This window comes from Pleurodeles waltl, chromosome 6 (assembly GCF_031143425.1).
Source record: "Pleurodeles waltl isolate 20211129_DDA chromosome 6, aPleWal1.hap1.20221129, whole genome shotgun sequence".
Classification (NCBI taxonomy): domain Eukaryota; kingdom Metazoa; phylum Chordata; class Amphibia; order Caudata; family Salamandridae; genus Pleurodeles; species Pleurodeles waltl.
The window spans coordinates 1,435,248,927-1,435,268,477 of NC_090445.1; the positions used below are offsets into that span (position 1 = coordinate 1,435,248,927).

The 19,551-nt window shown below is 46.8% G+C and overlaps 1 protein-coding gene across 2 annotated transcripts in view; it reads left to right on the plus strand.

Annotated features, from left to right (window-relative positions):
- Positions 1 to 18,990, plus strand: part of MTG1 (mitochondrial ribosome associated GTPase 1) — a 197,817-nt gene extending 178,827 nt beyond the window's left edge. For both annotated transcript variants that reach the window (XM_069240823.1, XM_069240822.1), the window contains exons 11-12: positions 15,903 to 16,015; positions 17,948 to 18,990. In XM_069240823.1, coding sequence (XP_069096924.1) covers positions 15,903 to 16,015; positions 17,948 to 18,045 — 211 coding nt within the window. In that variant the 3' untranslated portion in view covers positions 18,046 to 18,990. The remainder of the gene's footprint in view (positions 1 to 15,902; positions 16,016 to 17,947) is intronic.
- The last annotated feature ends 561 nt before the right edge of the window (positions 18,991 to 19,551 follow it).

The window sequence follows — 19,551 nt, forward strand, 5'->3', positions numbered from 1 at the left end:
CACCTTTGCATCTGCCTGCTTCCCTAGCCGGGGCCTTAAGGGCTCCTATAATGGCCTGAATACAAAAATCACAGCTCACTACTTTAAAGGCGTCCCAATCGACTAAAGGAGAGGAGACTGTGTCATTTTCTCCTCAAAATACGCACTGATGCCATCTCAGGGGTCTTCCAGTGAGGTTGGCTGGAGGTGCCATGTAGAAATCAGAACAATACATACCTTTTGATGTAGAAATGAACTTGGTAGCGTTTAGAAGACATACGTATTCCTTTAATATTACATATCAAGTTTGAGTGGTAAAGTAAATTGTACGTTGTCATGGTGGGTGCAGATTTAAAAAGGCTTTTTGGAGGGCCCCACAAAGACTAGCCCAGGTAGGGGCAGGAAGCAGTCCAATTTGTTGTAGTTGGTAGACATTAGAGAGGATGGGGTGGCTCTTTCCAAGGATTGAAGTTTGAGCACTGGTTTTTACTGCTTTGCTATGACCAATGATCGAAGACATCGAGGAGAAAGAGGACTAGTGTTTCTAGCATATGAGGTAGTTAAAGGACCTGCTTCCTGGCCTCTACAGTTCCATCAAGCATGAAGGGGCACTGGCAGCATGTACAGTCCACCCAGGGCACATAAGGCAGCAGACATGAGGCAACAAACCCCATGCCTGCCCGGGTCCAAGGCCAGAGCATTAAGGCATAGGGCAACAAACCCTAGGCCTGGCCGGGTTCAAGGAGTTCTGTCAGGAGGATTGAGTATGCCAGTGAGGTCCCCCTGGTCCCAGGACCACCTAATTTTGACTCAGGTCCAGAAGGTGTAGTTGGTGAACTAAAGCAGTCCTCCCACGTAGTCTGGCTTAATGGAACCACCCCAAAGGAAATGGGGTAGTCCAGGGGAACCAATCAACCAGGCTAGCGGAGGTGAGCGATCCCTGAGATCCTTAGTCGTCCCAATCGCCGCCAAGACTGGGTCCTCGTGGGCATCCCGGGCCCTAGAGATGACAGCAAGGTGCGGAGTCAGGGAGGGAGCTGACTGTGTAGTACCGCATGCATCTCACTACGATGTAGATGCTGAGTAGGAGGAGCATTCCGCAAGGAAATAGAGGATTTTGGGAGCTCCAACATGGGAGCTTCAACAGAAGACTATTGGGCGCTTGGCCATGCCCTCCAGTCACCCCTTCCCTTACTCATTTCTAATCTTGTTTATCCTATATGTTTCCTGGCTCTATTAACTCGTTTTTTTCTATTATTTTGGCTATTAGTAAGTGGGGAGCTATTCTCTGGAAAACTCAGAGCTTTGCCTGCGAGTGCTACCCTGGGTTCGACACTGCAAGGTCTCTGCTGTGCCTCTGTCAGGTATGTGTGGCAAAGAACTTTCATCACCCCCTGTTAGGGAGGATAAACTTGTGAGGCCAGTGCTCCCAGCCCTATCTAATGGGAATCAAGTACTTTGATGGCCAGCTAACTGTCCACATTGAGTTGCTAATGGGCAGTCTTAAGATCATGGAGCTCAACTTTACCATGTAAGAGAGCAGTTGCTGGACTTGCAGTTCCATGGAGAACAGAAAGTGTGCACTGCACCGGAAGTCACAACTGAGGTTTTTTGGTCACCTTGCTCTGTCCTTTGGACCTCTTTTGCTCCATATACTTATTTGTTTACATTTCTTAGCTGTAATACCTCCATTTGTCCCAATCTTAGTTTTTCTAGCTCATTCCACATCTACATCTACAATCCTTGCTCATGTTGCAGATTCTGGACTCTTTTACCCTTTTTAGTTTCAAATCAGGGCTTTGATTCCTGGCTCTAATCACTCTCATTATATTGTAATCTGTGGTCTCAAACTGTTGTTCTTATACACTTTTCTTTCTTTGAACCTCAGGTTCCACACCTTTTGAATTGTTTTGGGCACCAGAGTGTCTGAGTTTCTTCACATTTTTATAATGACTGTGTGCAGGAATGTCTCCTTCAAAAATGACAGGGTGCTGCAGATCCTGAATTCTGAAATTGGTCACTGACCCTCGTGACATTTACCTTTGGGGGCTGGGTGCCAGTAATGGTTCCATGTCCTGCTACAAAATGCTCCCTGATGATATAATATCCATTAGGCAGTAGAAAGACAAAGGGGGTCATTATGACCCTGGCGGAAGGCGGAGAAGCTACGGTAATTCCGCCAACAGGCTGGCGGTCTTTTTTTTAGTATTATGACCATGGCGGTTGCCGCCATGGTCAACCGCTGCTTCTCCGTTCCGCCCGCCAGGGCGGAGACGACTGCCGGGCTGGAGACCTGGGTCTCCAGCCCGGCGGCCGTCACTATACCGCCACCGGTATTTTGACCCGGCTTACCGCCGTGGTTTTCCAGCGGTAGGAACCGCCATGAAATCCATGGCGGTAAGCACTATCAGTGCCAGGGAATTCCTTCCCTGGCACTGATAGGGGTCTCCACCACCCTGACTCCCTCCTCTACACCCCCCACCACCCCTGCCACCCCCTCCCCACCCTGAACCCCAACATTACAGAACTCACACACACACAACATGCACGCAGGCACCACCAACATACAAGCACACACACCGACATACATGCCTACATCCACACACTCAGTCAGACATGCACACCCATATACAGACATACACGCACACATCCATACATACATACAGACATACACGCACTCATTCCCACAACACGCAACACCCCCGCAAGCATACACGCACTCACACACCCCCTCTACATACACAGACGCACACCCCCATGCACCCACACAATACCCCCCACCCTCTCCCCTAACGGACGATCGACTTACCTGTTCCGTCGATCCTCCGGGAGGGGATGGGAGCCATGGGGGCTGCTCCGCCGACATCACACCGCCAACAGAACACTGCTGCGCCGAATCACAGGACGTGATTCGCTGGGCAGTGTTCTGTTGGCGTGGAGGTGGAGCAACCTCCACTTCCCCGCCGCCCGCCAGTATGGCTGTTGGCGGCTCTCCGTCCGAAAAAGGACGGAGAGCAGCCAACAGTCATAATACGCTGAGCGGCGAACCGCCACTACTGGTGGTCTTCCGCACAGCGGTCCCCCGGTGGGCTTGTAAAAAGACCGCCAAGGTTGTAATGACCACCAAAGTCTACATCGATGACTGTAAGAAAAGAGGTTGGTCCAGCTACAAGGTGACTGATTGCTCCCGTCTCAGTTCTACTCACCATTTTCTGGTAGTTGGAAAACCAGGCTAAGCAGAAGCACAAGAGGTCTAAGAATGATTTGATGCCTTCCGGGTGTCCACACATCAGGAGGAAGTTGCTGGCTCTTTGCTTGTCTGACTGACTTCATCATTTAAGTCTGAGGTGAACTCCGCTTTAGAGATGGTGTGCTCCATTATTCCCTTTTCCATTTGTTTCCAACTTCAAGGAGGCCGTACTGCAGCTTTTCTGGATCCCTTCAGGCTCCACGGATATCTCTGGGCCTCCTTCTGGGATTCCACTTGTGAGGCTTTCCCTGTCACTGACTAACCCCATTTTGCAGCAGCCTGTGCTTTCCCCAGCGCTGAGCCATGCATCATCGCCTTCAACTCATGTTTCTCTGTTTGGACTCGTTTCAGCGCTAGTCCTATATCTTGAGGTGGCAGTTTCTGATCTGGTCCTGATTCCGATGGCATATTCAGAGCCAACTTTGGCCAGATCCGACCCCATATCATGCTATACTGTTACCATATATTGAACTGCACTAGGGCACTCATTCTTCCCCCAGGAGACTTGGTAAATTACTACAACAAAACGCAAACATTTCCTAAGGAACAAATTCCTAATATACAGGTCTCCAAATCTCTCACTGGATCCAATGGTAAGCCACTAAGCATCCTATCACATATACCAGTCTTTTCTTTAATAACTTGTACCCAAAAAGATATTACTCAATAAGCGGCTTACATTTTCTTTTATCTGGAAACATGAAATGTGTTAGTGTCATGTGTAGATGTAGATACACATGCTGTGCATACTTCTGCCATCTACTGTTGGACTCGGATGTGTACAACTTGCTTTTCTTCTAAGAAGTCTTTTCGAGTCATGGGACTTAGAGACTCCACCTATAGTGGTAATGTGCATGGGATCCATTAGATTGTTTTTTCTCCACTGTCTGGTTCAGAAGTGTTGATGCGAGCTAAGGTTCGCCACTGTGTGGTGTTCTCACTGGGCCTTCGGAACTGTTCCTCGTCGGTTGTGGAAAAAGTCACGCTTTCTCCTTGGTCTCCACCATCATGCAGTCTTCAATTCAATCTTGGTAGACGACCTCCTGGAACACCCTCAATGAGTTTGAGAATGTCCCCGTGATGGAAAGAACTTAATTTCGGTTTTGCCCTACTTGCCATGCCACATTTCGGAGGACAAACCACCATGAAGCCTGCAACCCTGTGTTTATCCCCCAAAACACTGTGAAAACTCCTGTTCGGCATCTCGTGTTCCAGAATAAAAAGACGGTACAGTACCAAAGAGCTTATCACATTGCTTTGCCCTCCATGGCACACAGAAAGGAAGTGGATACACCTGGACCTCTTTGGTGAGAGAGAGGAGTCGAATGTCAAACACTTGGGCGGTCTAGTTGTCGAAATCGAGGGGGCTTTTTCGCCGGAAAGTGTCAACTCTAAGGCAGACATCAAAGCAGAAGATCCTTTGCTGGCCCAGGGTTCGCTGTAGACCACAGTGAATACCATAAACTCCCCTACTCACCAAAGAGAAGCACCACCCTTATCTTCTCTGGCAACTTCTGATGCCTCTGGTGCACCACTGTCTTCCAGCCATGGTTGTCACCGCTTTTCAAAGCTCGGCCCAATGCACACTCAGCATCAAAGTCCTCCTTGAAGCCTCAAACGTAGACTGCCATTTTGGTGCCAGATCCAAAAATGCAGGCTTGGCCACCTTTGGTGTCGAAACATGTGGACTCGAAGCATTCAGAGTCAAGACAACACGCATTGGATCTGAGAGACACCGATCCTAAACATTTGGAGCCGAGATCAACTTCGTACTTCTTCAGCTCCATCCAGACCACCATCTGCAGCTGTGTCCTCCACCAATTCTGAAGATTTTGAACAACCAATCCTTCAGCAGGTGCAAGAATATGTCGATGTCCAAAAGCAATGGATTCATATCCAGCCAGTCACTGGTCAGGTGCCGAAAGAGACAGTTCCTTACAAGATGAAGTTGACTTTTGAAGAAACCCTCAATTCTCCTGTGGCACCCACTCCAAAGAACACTAAGAGATGTGGTAGAACTGCCTCTCCACTGCCTTCTCCCTCTGGTACCATACCTTGTGCTTTAAATCCCTCCATCGGGGCATCCCACTCAAGGGAAATGGGTTTTCTGCAGAGACCCCTAAACTCCTCCCCTCACAGAGCTCCACTTTCGGCGAGCCCCCAGTGTGCCACTTCCTCCCACCATTGATCCACTGGGATTTACGGTATCTCGTATGAGCTTCTTCACCAGCAGCAAGCTAAGTCGGCAAGCCGTTTGATTACCTTGGAACCCCTGGGCGGGGGGTGTAGAAACAGAAGACATTATGCTGGTGTATTCCATTGATCTAAGCAGGTTAGGAAGGACAGTGCGGCCGAAATACCTTCTCAGTGGACAAGTCCACAAAATATGTTGGAGGTCAGCATCTAAAGCTTTACTACAGGGACATGTGGAAGAGACATTGGAGAACATTTTGTTAATGCCAGAGAATGTAGGGAGACGACATACAGGAATATTCGGAGCGTAAGGTGTAATGGAATCTGTGTATCTTAGAGCCATTTTCCAATAAGCTAGGGCCACATGCAATTAGAGAACTGATCTGGGGTAAGGTGGCACCTCGCACATCAGTCAATGAAGTTGAACCCAGTCTCTCTGCTCCACCCTGTAGCCTATCTCCAACAGGTTGTACCCAGCCAACCAACAGGACAGCCACTGCAGCTGTCCCAATAAACAGTAGGCCTTAAAGTCAGGGGCCCCCATGCCACCACCTTCCGTCGGAAGCTGTAATTTAGTGAGGCTCCCCCTGTGGCTTCCAGACACCCAGGCTAGCTCCACCAGCATTGCATTTAACAACCGGAAAACCCACACTGGCACCACTGCCTAGAGATTCACAAAATAATACAGGAGACGTGGTTACATAACCATCTTTGCTAAGGCTAGACAGCTTGCTGCGGACAAAGTCAGAGAAGTCTAGTAAGCCATCTGCAATTTAAGTGCGTTAATCTTTCACATGAGGTTGCCCTCCAGTAAGTCCTGTGTCTCATGATATATTTGAATACCGAGATAGCGGAATGTTTGGGGCACCATCTGAAGACTCGTGTTACCAACCCCCATATGGGTGACAGTAAACAGAAAGGCGCATAACTTGTCGCCGTTTATTGGAGACCGGAAAGCTTTCCAAAAGTGATTAGCAATTGAGATGTCCTCCTCCTGTCCAGTTCAGAGGCCCTATAGGTATAGGATCATATCATGTGCTTATAAAGATATGGAGTGGATTGTATGAACCACAGGTATCCCCCATTCCTTGCACTCTTGACGAATGTGTTGCACTGTGGGTTCAATCGCCAGTACAAATGGGAGCAGCAATAGGGGGCATACCTGCTGAGTCTCACTCGACACCTGTGAGGCGCCTGAGATGTGAGGCCCTGTCCTGACTCTGGCCTTAGGTGCTGTAAACAGGAGGTTAACCCACTGGATATAGGCTTAGGGTATTCAGGACCAAGCTAACGCCGTTAACATAAAGTCCCACCCCAGGGTGTCAAAAGCAAAGCGGACATCCAGCGATATACAACCAGCAAATGGATATTGTCCTCAAACTGTATCCCTTAGGCAAAATAAACAACGGATATTCAGGGAGGTATTGCGCTGAGTAACAAACCACATTGGTCTGCATGTAACAGCCACTGGAGCAGGGGAATTAGTCCACGTGCAACAATCTTACTTAAGATCTTGTATTTGATGGTGATAGTCTGTACGAGAGGAGCACTGTGGGTTGTTTTCTGGGTTTTTCTGGGAGGTCACCAAGGTCTCTCTGGTGTAGGGTGGAAGCAAACCCTCCCCCAAGGAGGAATTGGATAGCTGTTCGAACTGTGGCACCAATTGTGTTGAATACATGGAGTGAAACTTGATAGGAATCCCGCCTGAGCCCAGTGTTTTATTCCTAGCAAGCTCTTTACTATCTACACGTATCTCACCTGCTGAAATGGGGGCACCAAGGGCCTCACTATCCTTTGCAGGCCTTCTGGGCAGTGTTACCAGATGCAAGAATGAGGGAATGTCCACTGAGTCTGGAGGTGTTGGGACAGTGTATAGAAGAGCTAAGAAGTCTCACAAAGCCTCTGATTCCCAACTGTGTTTCAGTCGCACCCTGGGTTGGCACATATCGAAGTTTCAGGCTGAATTAGACGAGCTAGTAATGCACCTAATTTGTCTGCAACTCTGTATTTTCTTTATAATAGATCGAGCAGAGGCATTCAAGACGATGAATATAAGCAATTTGAGCCTCAAGGTTGTCTATCGCTGCTTTTCCAGTGGGCCAAGCTTGTGCTCTGTGTGTAGGATCCCGCTTGACTTCTCTCCTAGCGCCCATTACCGTGTTAATAGATGCACCCCTGATCACCACTTTGAAAGCCTTCAACTTCACTACTGGAGAGGATACAGTACTAATTTTCTCAGAGAAATACGTATCAATGGTGGTGGCATATGATTCTCTGAAAATGGCATCTTCTTACACGGCTGGCTGTTGACGCCATGTGGGAATTGGGGCTGGTACGCGTCCCTCTGATAATGGTATTTTCAGCGTTGTCGTCCCCAAGTGTGTGGCATGTGCAATGGTAGGTTGTAGGTTTGTAGGGCAAATAAATCTGTCAAGCTGAGGGTAGAGTGTATGGTGCTGAAAGTAAAATGAGTATTACCTCATTGCTGTATTTTGACTATGGCACATGTCTATGGCCCTCCATCCAGTGTTTTAATAGTTTAGCCTGACACACTGGAGCATTATTGGGTAGGGGAGGATGCGACTGATCCAGTGTTATATCTAGGACTGCATTGAAATCAGCACCCAGAGGTATAATGTCCAATTCACCAATAATGAAGACAAACAGAAGACAACGTCCTGTTCTGTTATGGGTGGATGTATGCACCCCAACACAATCAGTGCCCTTCTAACTTTTCCCTTAGCAGGACATAGCACCCCTGAGGTCTTTTGTAGTTTCCAGCACTGCAAACAGGACACTAGCCGAAACCATATCGCAACACCGCGTGCAAGGGTGAAAAAAGAGGTCTGAAATAGTTGTTGGCTGTATTTCTTGCACAGCTTTTGAGCCTCATGAATGTTGAGGTCGGTTTCTTGCACAAATGTTACGTGTGCACGACGCCTATTCAGTTGTGCCAAAACGATGTGCCTCTTATATACAGATTCCATGCCCCGCACATTCCAGGTGATGATGTTATAAGCATTTAAGATTGTGTTCATCCCTTCTGGAGCAGCGCCCCCCACCCTTCAATAGCAGCCATCTCCATGTCACATGCTGCAGTGCCCCTTAATGATGTCAGGTGACAGTGTCAAACAGTAAACTCTCATCCCAGAATACTCAGTCCATCGATATTTCACCGTTAGACCCAACAATTTTAACATCAAGAACATATGAACCAGTGAAAAATGGTTGCCTTTGGATAAGGGTTGCTCAGTTCCAAATCTTTTGGGTTAATTGAAATTAGATGGTGAAGTCTGACCTGGGCGTGATGGGTCTTCCGGACCCTAGTGCTGTACATGATGAAAACACATACCCTCTGTTGGAAAATGGGTTATTGGTAAGGGCAATAGGCAATAGGCCACTAACCTCCACTTAGGTCCAGTTAGGTCTCAATAAATTAAACCCAGCTCAATCTTTGGTAGCTTGGCAATGAGCGACAAGGCTTAACTTAGGAGACATATGTGTAAAGCATTTAAAAATCACAAAACAGTAAATAAGTAAAACACAAAACACATTAAAAATCCAACACCAATTTATAAAAAAAGAGTATATTTTTAACTTTAAAATGACACCAAAATGAATACAATCAGATAAGGGGACTGGAGATATGAATTTTTAAAGAATTAATGCTTTCTCGCGCATAGAAACAAAAATCACCAATCTGGTCATCTGGTCGCACCTCGACCGGGGCAAAGTCAAAGTTTAAGGCCGACCAGGTTGGAGCCCGGCTCGGCTACAGCCCGCGGCAGGCCTCGGTCAAAAGTTTACCTTAGGACTTAGTCGTTTTTCTGGAGATTTTCTCCCGCGGGACCAAGTCGCCAGTCCAATCCAACCTCTTGGAACTCGGCGGAGATTTTTACCTTCGGAGTTAGTCGTTTTTTCAAGGTGAAAATCCTTTGACCGGGACAAACCTGAATCTTGATCCGACTTCCTTAGAGCCCTCTTCGGATACTCTGCCTGGGAGGTCCCAGTCAACTTCAGAAGTAGTCACTTTTTAGAGATTTTCTTCACCGGGACGAACCTGCAAGTCAGGCCGGGTCGCGGTTGAGGCAAGCCGGCTAGAGGTGCTGCGGTGGATCGGTCCCTTTATGGAGCTTTTTCCCAAAAGTTCTCCAAACTTCTGGATGGTCTTCAAGATGCTCCTTTAAGGGTCTTCTGAGGTCCACAGCTCACCCCAAGGTTCCAGAAGCTCTGAGATGCTCCTTAAGGGTGCGGACTACAACTCCCAGAATGCACCTTGTGCAAACTCTTTTGGCCACTGGGCAGTGGTCAGATGGTTGGTTTCTTCAGGAGGTGGTGCATGGGACTCTGGTTAGCAAGTTTTGACCTGTAGCAAACAGGGAGTCTCTCCTTGAACCACTTTAAGCCAGGCAAAGTCCTTCTCGTGGTGAAGCCCAAGTAGTCCTCCAGAGTGCAATGTCCAGGTGCAGGTCAGGGGTCCAGCAGGTCAGTCCTTCTTCTTCTGTAGTTCTTCCTTGTTGGAATCTGATAGGGATCTGAGGTGTGGGTGCAGGTCTGCCAGTTTTATCCTTGCTCCTGGGTGAAAAACAGGGGGTCCTGTTTCTCCAATCAGGGGCAGGGTCCTTCCCCCTGTGATGACCACTTCCTGGCAAGTGTGGCATAAATCAATCCCGGGGAGCAACATTTCTGAAAAATCCATCATGGCTGAAAGTGATTTTTGGAGGTTACATCTGGCTGAGACCACCCACTGGTGTGGCTAAAAATCCTAAACACACCCCTCTCCTGCCCTTAATCTTTCAGGGTTTGCAGGAGGTGAGGGTGTTGCTGGGTTGATCCAAATGTCCTTCCCTGTCTTTGAAGACCAGTTTGGCAGCCCTCCCCCCTTCCTGCTTCACCATCTGCTGAAGGAAGATCTCCTCCCCCAGGCACAGCTCGTTGTGTTGAGCCAGGCCACTTCACACCTCATCCAGGCAGCCTGGCCAGGCTGCCAGAGGCTGACAATCAGAGCAAAGCAGCAAAAACACTGCAGGGCTGAAATTGACAACTTTTTAGGTAAAGTTTTAAACTCCTTACCTGAGCAAGTTATATTAAATCCAACAACTGGAAGTTGTGGGATTTATCCTAACAATTAATTTGATACCACACTTGTGGTATCTGTTACTTAAGGGGACTTTTAAAATTAAAATAAAGTCTCCCCATTCTAGCCTATGAAGGCTATTCACTACAATGAGGGAAAAATGAATTTCACTGTTTTACCTCACCAGGGCTTATAAAACTATTTTATAAGATCCTTGCTTAATAGTTAAATGGCACCCAGCCCTAGGGGCACATAGGGCACACCTTAGGGGTGACTTATATGTATGATTAAGGTAGTTAAAGACTTAGAAACTACTTTTAATTCCAAAGTCGATTTTGCATGTAACTTCAATTTAAAAGCAGCCAGCAAGGCAGGCCTGCCTTTAAAATGACACTGGGCACCTCAGCAGTGCACCTATGGGGGCACTTCCTGTGCAGGGGTCCCTAAAACTACATGCTCTACCATATACTAGGGACTTATTGGTAGGTTGACGTAGCCAGTTATAATTTGCCGAATTTGCATTCTGATTTTACACAGAGTACAGGCACTGGGACTGGTTAGCAGTACCCAGAGTATCATTAGAGTCAGGAAATCACCAGCAAAAAGTGAAAAATGGGGGCAAAAAGTCAGGGGGGCTCTGCAATCAGCCCTGTTTTCTCACACCCTCATACATCATTAATAGGGGTATTGAATAATCCGTGTATCACAGAAAATTAGCAAACAATTGTATTACGTGCATCTCTACCAGCAACCCAGTTCAGCTCGTGAGTGACCGGGGGCGATCCAGTAAACTGGAACCACAGGCAGCAACCTGAAAAGGAAAACATCATTGCTTATAGACTACTCACAACATTCAACCCAACTGGTCATTCGTCATCTGCTGGTTAATCGAGGGGGATAGTGCCACTATACTGCTAAGATTCCTAGGCACTGCCCTGTGATGAGCTGATGGGCTTCTGGGTGAGTCACACAGTGCTTGCAGACCAAATCACTTCCTGCTGTCCCTCCTGGGCTTGCTGTGAGGAGGGAACCGCCTCTGAGCCATCCCAATTAGATGCCCCCTGTTGCTGCCTCTGTTGAGCTTGCTGAGACTTGGGCGATTTGGGTCTCTGTGTTCTCCATCTCTGGGAATCCAGGAAGTGTTGTTCCAGCCAGTCCCATGCTATTTCTGGGGTATCAAAAAAGATAGCACCTTGCTCATCGATCATCTGGAGGCTTTTTGACCTCCTGGAACGAGGAGCACCTGCCTTGGACAGTAATTGTATAATACAGGAACAGAGAAATCCTAGTGTTCTCCATGAGGATGGGTGCTTTTTCACGCCCTGCAGGTAGTAGTGTATCCCGGTCTTTAAAATTAAGTATCTTGGCCTCCATGGGATGAGGCAGCAGTCCTGATATAGGCTTTTTCGTGGAGTTATAGTGCGCTCTTTCTACCTTAAACATTCAGACAGGCCCAATGGGGCTGTCACAGTCCAGAGCCAGTCCTCTATGAATTGAGTGATGTGAGGGCTCTCTGCACCCCCTGGCACACCCACGATTCAAACATTATTTATTTGAGCTCCCCCCTCTGCATCATCCACGCAATCCTGGAGCTGTTCTACATGTCGGCGCAGGTGAATGATTTGTGACGAGTGATCCGGTTGGCATGGATATAGGGCAGAGAAGGTCATTTCATTTGTTTTGACTCTTATCAGCTAACTTGTGCTGGTCATCCTTGAGAAGGCTGATATGAGTTGTGATGACCCCCAAGCATTGCTTCTTCCCCACACAAGAGTTGCGGAAAAACATACAGTTTGTCCATTTGGGATGTCACTGTGGTAGGAGGAATATAGTCCTCCAGTGTCTGAGTCAGTGAGCTCACCAAGGGGGTGGACCGGGAATAGGAGTGGGGAGCTGGTTTATCAGCTTTATTCCTGGTTGGTCTCATTATGGTTGTCAGTGGTCCTTGGCCTAAAGACCCAGGGGGAGACCCTTTGCATTTCTCCTCACCTTCCTCCTTCCTTGGAGGTCATAGGAAGTCCAAGAGGGCTCTCAGGCCGTAAGGGGACAGGTTCCTCAGCAGTAAGGTGAATCAGCTTGCCTTGGGGGAGAGAGCAGTGGGGAATCTTTGGACAGGAATGTGAATCTGGACTATGCTCCAGGTCACATAAGCGGCTAGCTAGCAGGCCGGTGGTGCACCCCCACACTCGCAGTCTCCAGGCACAGGCTTTCCGCACAGTAAGGAGAAAAAAAGAGCGTACCCCCTGGGGTAGTGTATAGCACTGTATTGCATCTGCTCCTGTAGACAGCACTTAAGATGGACACCCAGCTCAAGACATATGGGGTTGCAATTAGTGGTCCCTGTAGTCTTCTACATTGTACTCAGCTGTGCCCCCACCAGTCCGCCAACAGGTGGACTCTGTCTATCTAGGGCACCGGTGTGGTCACCACAGCTAGGTCTGGATTCCCTATGCAGTCCTCAGTGCAAGGGCTACAGTTGCAATTAGGTCGCTGCCGCCAGCGGCCTTTGCTGCACCTCAGGGGCACCTCCATGTACCCCAGTAGCGCCCCCCTTTGTTCAGTGCAGTGGTGTCACTAATAAATATGTCAGGGGGCCACCGTCAGGCTCCATGGTGCCCAAGAGGCTGGATGAAGGTGCACCGGGTCCCAGTGGCACCAGGTAAGTGCTGCCCATATGCTACAGAGAGCTGAACTGGGCCTCTGGGCAGCCAATTATTGAACTTGTTCCTGTACCTGGCATGCCGTTCATGGTACCGCTGTTCCACTTGCCAGTACTTGTCCTTCTGCCTTAACGTCATTGGGCCTCCAGGTCACAGCAGAAAGGTCAGGCCTTATACAGGGCCTCCTTTCTCCCCTATGCGTTGTAGCAATCTTGCAGGCGGGAACCGTTTAAGACTGGCAGGCACCCAGTAGGGCACACATGCCTGCCCGCATCACTTCCTTAATCGCAGCAAGAGACACAAGCGACTAGGTGGCTAGACCACACCCCGATCCCTCAGTAGGGGATAGGTGAAACCACCGGGGCAGCCCGCACAGTCATCACGCCCAGCCATTCGCTCTGTGATTCGGGGCTTCACGTGCGCCCAGCCGTGATCTTTGCCGTGGCGCACCAATCACAAACCGGAGTCCGCTAGCCCACCCAGCCCACCACTGGGTTCACTAGCACTGTAGTTTCATGGCCCAATGCATTGCCGTGGATTGCGGGGCCCAGAAGCCTCCGAGTTATGCAGCCACCATCTTAGGGGTTGGTTTCTGATGTATGCACTCTTTGAACCTATCCACAATTGCATCCTGAGACTTTTGATTCTGAAGACTCTAATTTTTAGTGCAATCACATCTGCACATTGTGTCAGTAAGTCGCAAGTATGGTCTGTTCAGGTGCCATATATCACATTTTCCCATGACAAGCTTCTTGTACTCAAGCATCCTTTCTCTGTAAAATGGTGTCTCCCTCTTATGTCAGCAGTCCACCGTGTTCCTTGTGTTCTTCTCCCCCATATCATCCCTCTAAGAAGGAGAAAAGGTTACACCGGTTGGTTCTTCAGTGGACCCTTAGTTTTTACATTGCTAGGACTAAGGAGCACCAGGAAATTATCAGGCCCTTGTTGGAGTTGCAGGTGCAAAGTAAGGGAAGAATGTGCTATGCTTTTCCCAGGGCGGAACTGCCTATGGGGTTTCAAGCTCATTCCAGCAGAAGCCTTCCAGACATCTGCAATGCTGCTACATGAAATTTAGTCCCTCCTCCCAGTTCTGAGGAGTCGGCTTCTCATAGTTAATATGGTCCAGGGCTAGATTTCAATCACTGTTTCCTCAGTTCATCAGTTGCTCCATATCTGTCAGTGATAAGCTGATGCTGGCACCAGGGTTGGTGCCCTTGATCTGTTCTGAGTCATCACGTCCAGTGGCAGGATGGAGATGTGATAGAGGCCAATTGTGCCACCAGTCAGCACAAGGGAGCAATTGTTGAGTACCTCGCTCTAGCCTGGTGCCTAGGATGATTCAGAAGGTAACAAATATGCACTTAGATAAAATATTGACTAGGAAGAGTGTTACTGAAGGTAAGTACTTGTCCTTCTTAACTCATTCTTTGTTGGTACCTGATTCTGGCACCCCCACCTGATCTGACCTTACCTTAACCTCCTGTTTTAGTCTCTCATACCTGTATTCTTTTCCTGGATTATCCCATCCTCAGTTATACCACAACTCTGGTTCTTGTGACTGTTCTCTGCCCACCATGGTCCACAGACCTGGATATCTTGCTTGTGTCCTAATTCAGCCACACATTCCAAGCTCTACTGCCTGTTTCCTGCTTTCTTCCTCTTTCTTGGTGAGGACATGGCTCTCCTATCAGTTTCATGGCTTTAATGCTCTTTTTTTTAATCTCTTCTGTGTCTGTGAACCACAGGTTTAAGACTAAATCTTGGATCTCGTGACTGTATTTGGTTTAAATATGTAGCATTGGTCCCTAGCTTTTATCCCACAGCCTTTTGACTGACTGCGAGTCTCTCTCTCCTAAGATCTTTTCGTTGGTCTCCTGCCTGCTTCTGATGGGACAATTTCAGATCACCAATTCTAGTTATTCTGCTGATTTCCTGGCTTGCCCACTCAAAATGGCTTATAATTACTATTCTCGTATTTGATGCCTGGTTAGTTTTTCCTTTTTAGTTGTTAATCCAGAGTCCTTTGTCTGTTTTTTTGTTCTTTTCCCCTCTTAGTTTATATTACAAATCTTGGGTTACTCCCAAGCTAGGTTCTCTGGGCTATTTCCAGACTGTATGGAGTACTTAATTGAATAATTCTGGTTCTTCTCCCTGTGGTCTATAACACTTTCTAGGATTTTCCCTTCCTCCAAAATTGTGTGTTTTGCCTAGTTCATCCTACCCTTTATTATTTAATCTTACATTCACTACATCTGCTACTGATTCTTATGCCTGTTACCTAGCTCTGTTCAACCTCTTTAGTCTCCAGTACTACTTCTTTTGCCTGCTGATGGCTCAGTCATCATTTTTACTACCATGTGCTAGTACTCCTTGTTGTTTCATGGCTTTTGTTATTCTTTAATCTTGATTGTTGCCTGTATTTTCTACCCTTGTATTGCTGTTTGGCGCCTATTTGTGATCGCCCTCCCTATTTCTCTCCTTTAAGGTACCTCATGTAACACTATGTATTGTTTTCCTGAAAATTAATTTGACTTAGCTCTCTGCTTTAAATCCTAATGCTGTACCCTGTGCCTCGTACCTGTACATTCCCTGGGGCCTTTGTAAGAAGGTGAGTTTCTTTATTCTGCTATTATTGTTTGTTTCCTGCGGGGACAGTTATCTGATGGTTATGCTCTGCAAGTCACAATTTGTTATTACCTTGGTTCTTTTGCTTTTCACCTTATGTCACTTTCATTGTCTGCAGCTATGTGGAGCGCTATGGGCTGGAGGCACCTTCTGATGACATCGAGAGTGTTCTGAAAAGGATTGCCATCAAACTTGGTAAAACACAAAAGGTGAAGGCCATCACTGGAGTTGGTGAGTTCTTCCTTTCCACCACACTATGACATATTCCTAGGCTGAATTGCATCACCTAAATGCACTGTAATTAGAGAACACGTTGCATGTCATAAACCAGCTTCAATATAGTCCGTGTCCAACTCGCTGCACCTGAAGTACAAGGCTGATACTTCCAGTCTAGCTTCACTGCATCTTTACTACAGGAAAAGTGTTGCAGTCCAACTGCTGAGAGTTGGTTTGTACACATAGGGCAGGGCACAGTGAACAATGATGATTAGTTGCACTGCACCTTATGTAAATGAGGATGTTCTGCAATGTGTTTTACTGAGCAACTGAATCAGGGCATGGAAAGAGTTGATGATTGTTGCTGTCAGGTAAGACTGCATGGTGCCACAAGTTGAGTGAGTGAAAGCCACAGTCAAACTACATCGCTCACATTGAAAAACCACATGGACGTCATAGAAACCAGCACAGTTACAGTAATAATCCCTCCGATTAGATTAAGGATAGCCAGAGCTCATTAAGTACAAGGCAGTGACTCAGTGTCTAGCTGCATCCTGTGCTCTCACCATAGATTATGCTCCTAGAACACAGTCTGTATTTCATTAAAGATTATTAGGGGCCATAGATACTACTATTTCATTCACATCTTCCTTATGCCTCTCACTGGCCTGAAGTAAGAGATCAAAGGCTGAGCTAAAACTGGCCAAGGCATGAAATCATGTATACCTAACTCTCTTTTTTGAGTCCTTGACTCTCAAACTTTACACGCTGAAACTATGCCATTTAATCACCTTCTTCCAGAAGTTGTTCCTCTATATGGTGCTACACCCATCAGGACACATCTTAGTCCAAGGCCTGAGGTGCCACTATTCTTTCTGTGGAGTACCCTTTCCATCCAATAATGTTATACATGTATTCCTTCTAATATACCTGTGCGGAAAACCGTGCATTCGGCATATGGGCTCCTCTGTTTATACAATTAGTTGCTCACTCCAGCTGATAATGACTGACATCCTTTGTTATCATCATAAAGCTTGTCACTCGCTGTTTGCCTTGCAGTGCCTTACACCAATTCCAATATTTTGGAAATGGTCCAAATTGGATCCTTGGCACTTTATCGCCCCTGCATAACACCATTTAAAAAGGCTACCATTTGGCAAATGATTTACTTTTCGTCATGCTGATATATTCCCTTCCTCTAGACTTATGAAACATCCATTGCCAGCCGTTCATGACACAGATGTTTATGCATTAAATTGAACCCTAATTTCATTCGTCACACTATGCCCACAGACAATTTAACTTGTCTACCTGGTGGCTTTAAAACTTTGTAACTTCTCCAGACTTTTCTTCTCACACTCACATTCGTCCCTTTCTTTTCAACGTGGGAATTGAAGTTTTATCTGTTTTTCCGCACTTACTTGAAACTGGTGAGGGACATATCATAAGTCTTTATTTCTTATTGAGTTTACCTTTTTTGGTGAATACTTTTCAGAGCATGTTAATGTGATTAACCTTACACTGTAATTTCACTGAGTTCTTCTTGTCTTTACTCACTGCATCTTTGATCTTAGATTTCCACAGTAGTCTTCAGAAGACCTTGTTTGATATTCACTCAGTTGACCAACCCCAGGTTCCACTCTTGAACGTGACGAATTCCTTTAACTGGGCACAGTCCAAGGCCACATCTGGTCTTTTTCTTGGCTTTCCCGAAAGACGCCTTTCAGAAACTTTCCCTGGGACCTACCTTAGGTGCATGTACAAAGCTTAGAAATTCCTTATCCAAATACACTGCCTGCAGTCAATAAAACGTCCATTGTCTTTGACAATGGTTCTTTGAGGTGCACCCACAGGCATCACTGGGATTGTGTATCAGGCTGTAGAAGGACACTGTGCAATTATCTCTGTTGAATGCTGGTGCAATATATCTACTTTGTCTCCCTCTAGGGAATGTGAACATTACAGTGCCTAACTACAGCGTGGCTGCATATGAGTTCATCAGAACCTTTCGGAAGGGTGTCCTGGGGAAGGTAATGCTAGACTGAGAAAATTGAAGCCAAACGAACACAGAGTTGTCCGCTCTTCAAATCTGAAATCTTGGCCTTAACCGATTTGTATGCATAAAAAGGACAGGAAGTCAAGGTTTGAGGTCAATGTGACCTGCTGAGAATTGGGATTGGCTTCTAGCAATGAGACTGAACTGCCTGTGTGGAGCAGATTTCCTCAGATACGCTTCAAAAGAATTCAACATTTTTGAAACAGCCTCTCCTGAACTGAAGCTGAATATGGGGTAACTGCTCCCCTACTGAAGACTTAACTAAAAGTGAGTGGTCAAGGCCTGTCTGAAATGATTATTGGAGGATCTTGCAGTCTACCATGACTGCCTGCATAGACAGTGTCTGGATCATCTTCTGCAGTAAGGCTGTAATTCTGTAAATGGACTATGGAAAGCAGACACGCTCATGGACATTGCACACCTTGATGTTTGGGATTGGTGGTCAAATAAAAATGATATGTTATTGCACTGTATTTTCTTGTAGACACATCATAGATGTTTGTATCTGTTTCACATCAGCTGAACCTGCATTCCTTTATAAAAAAAATACTTATTAAAACAAGCATTATGGAGCAAATCATCTGGTAGTACTGGCAGTCTTGACTATTGTATACATGTAGGACTTGTAGTGTGATTCAGATCTGATTGGAAGATGGTATCTTAAAAATTATGTATGGGTTAATTCTACCTGTCATTTACAGGAACCTGAGCTGAGATTTGATTGGATGCAGGTTATAGACAGTTGATTTATTGACTTCATGGTTCCGTTTTATTCAAGGGCAGACGATCTTCTGAAGAGGCAAAACAGACTACCCATACTGCAAATATCAACTCCACAATAATAATATAATGTGCAACCTGCTTATGTGAAAATGTACCTGTATTTAAGTATTGCTTGTGAAGCTAATAAATAAGAGGCAGTTGGTTAAATGTTTTACATTGCAAGGCATAATTGAACAAACTATTGATCTACAGTCTAAACCAACAAGAGCACTGAACACCTTTATACCAATCAGTAACTGTTGTATATTGTTGCAAAGGGTGTTGTGTTAACCTTCAGTACGAGTGAAGGAGCGCATGGGGGTCCATCGCAAGTCCAGAAGAAATCCTCAGTATGGGCCACTGCCCAGGGGTCGGCACAAGCATCGTTATTTATGATCCAGGGAGAGTAGCATGCTTGGGGCCCCCTCCCAGAGCTAAATAGGACCAGGACCCTATCCCCTGGGCTGGCATATGAAGAAAGGGGCCCGGAACCCTATCACAAGGCCCCCCAAAGAGAAAAGAGCAAGGGCGAGCATTGTCATGGCCCCCCCACATTGACAAACTAGGGGCCTTGGGCCTCCGACAAGGAAAGAAGAAAGTGGAGCTCCATCATGCTCACCCTCAATGGCAATGGGCTTGCCTCCTCTCCCCGCGACCGTTTCTAGGGGGAGTTGGGTGGCATGTGTGAGTCTAGCACGCTACATGCATGGAGTGTGCATTGAGAATGCACTTG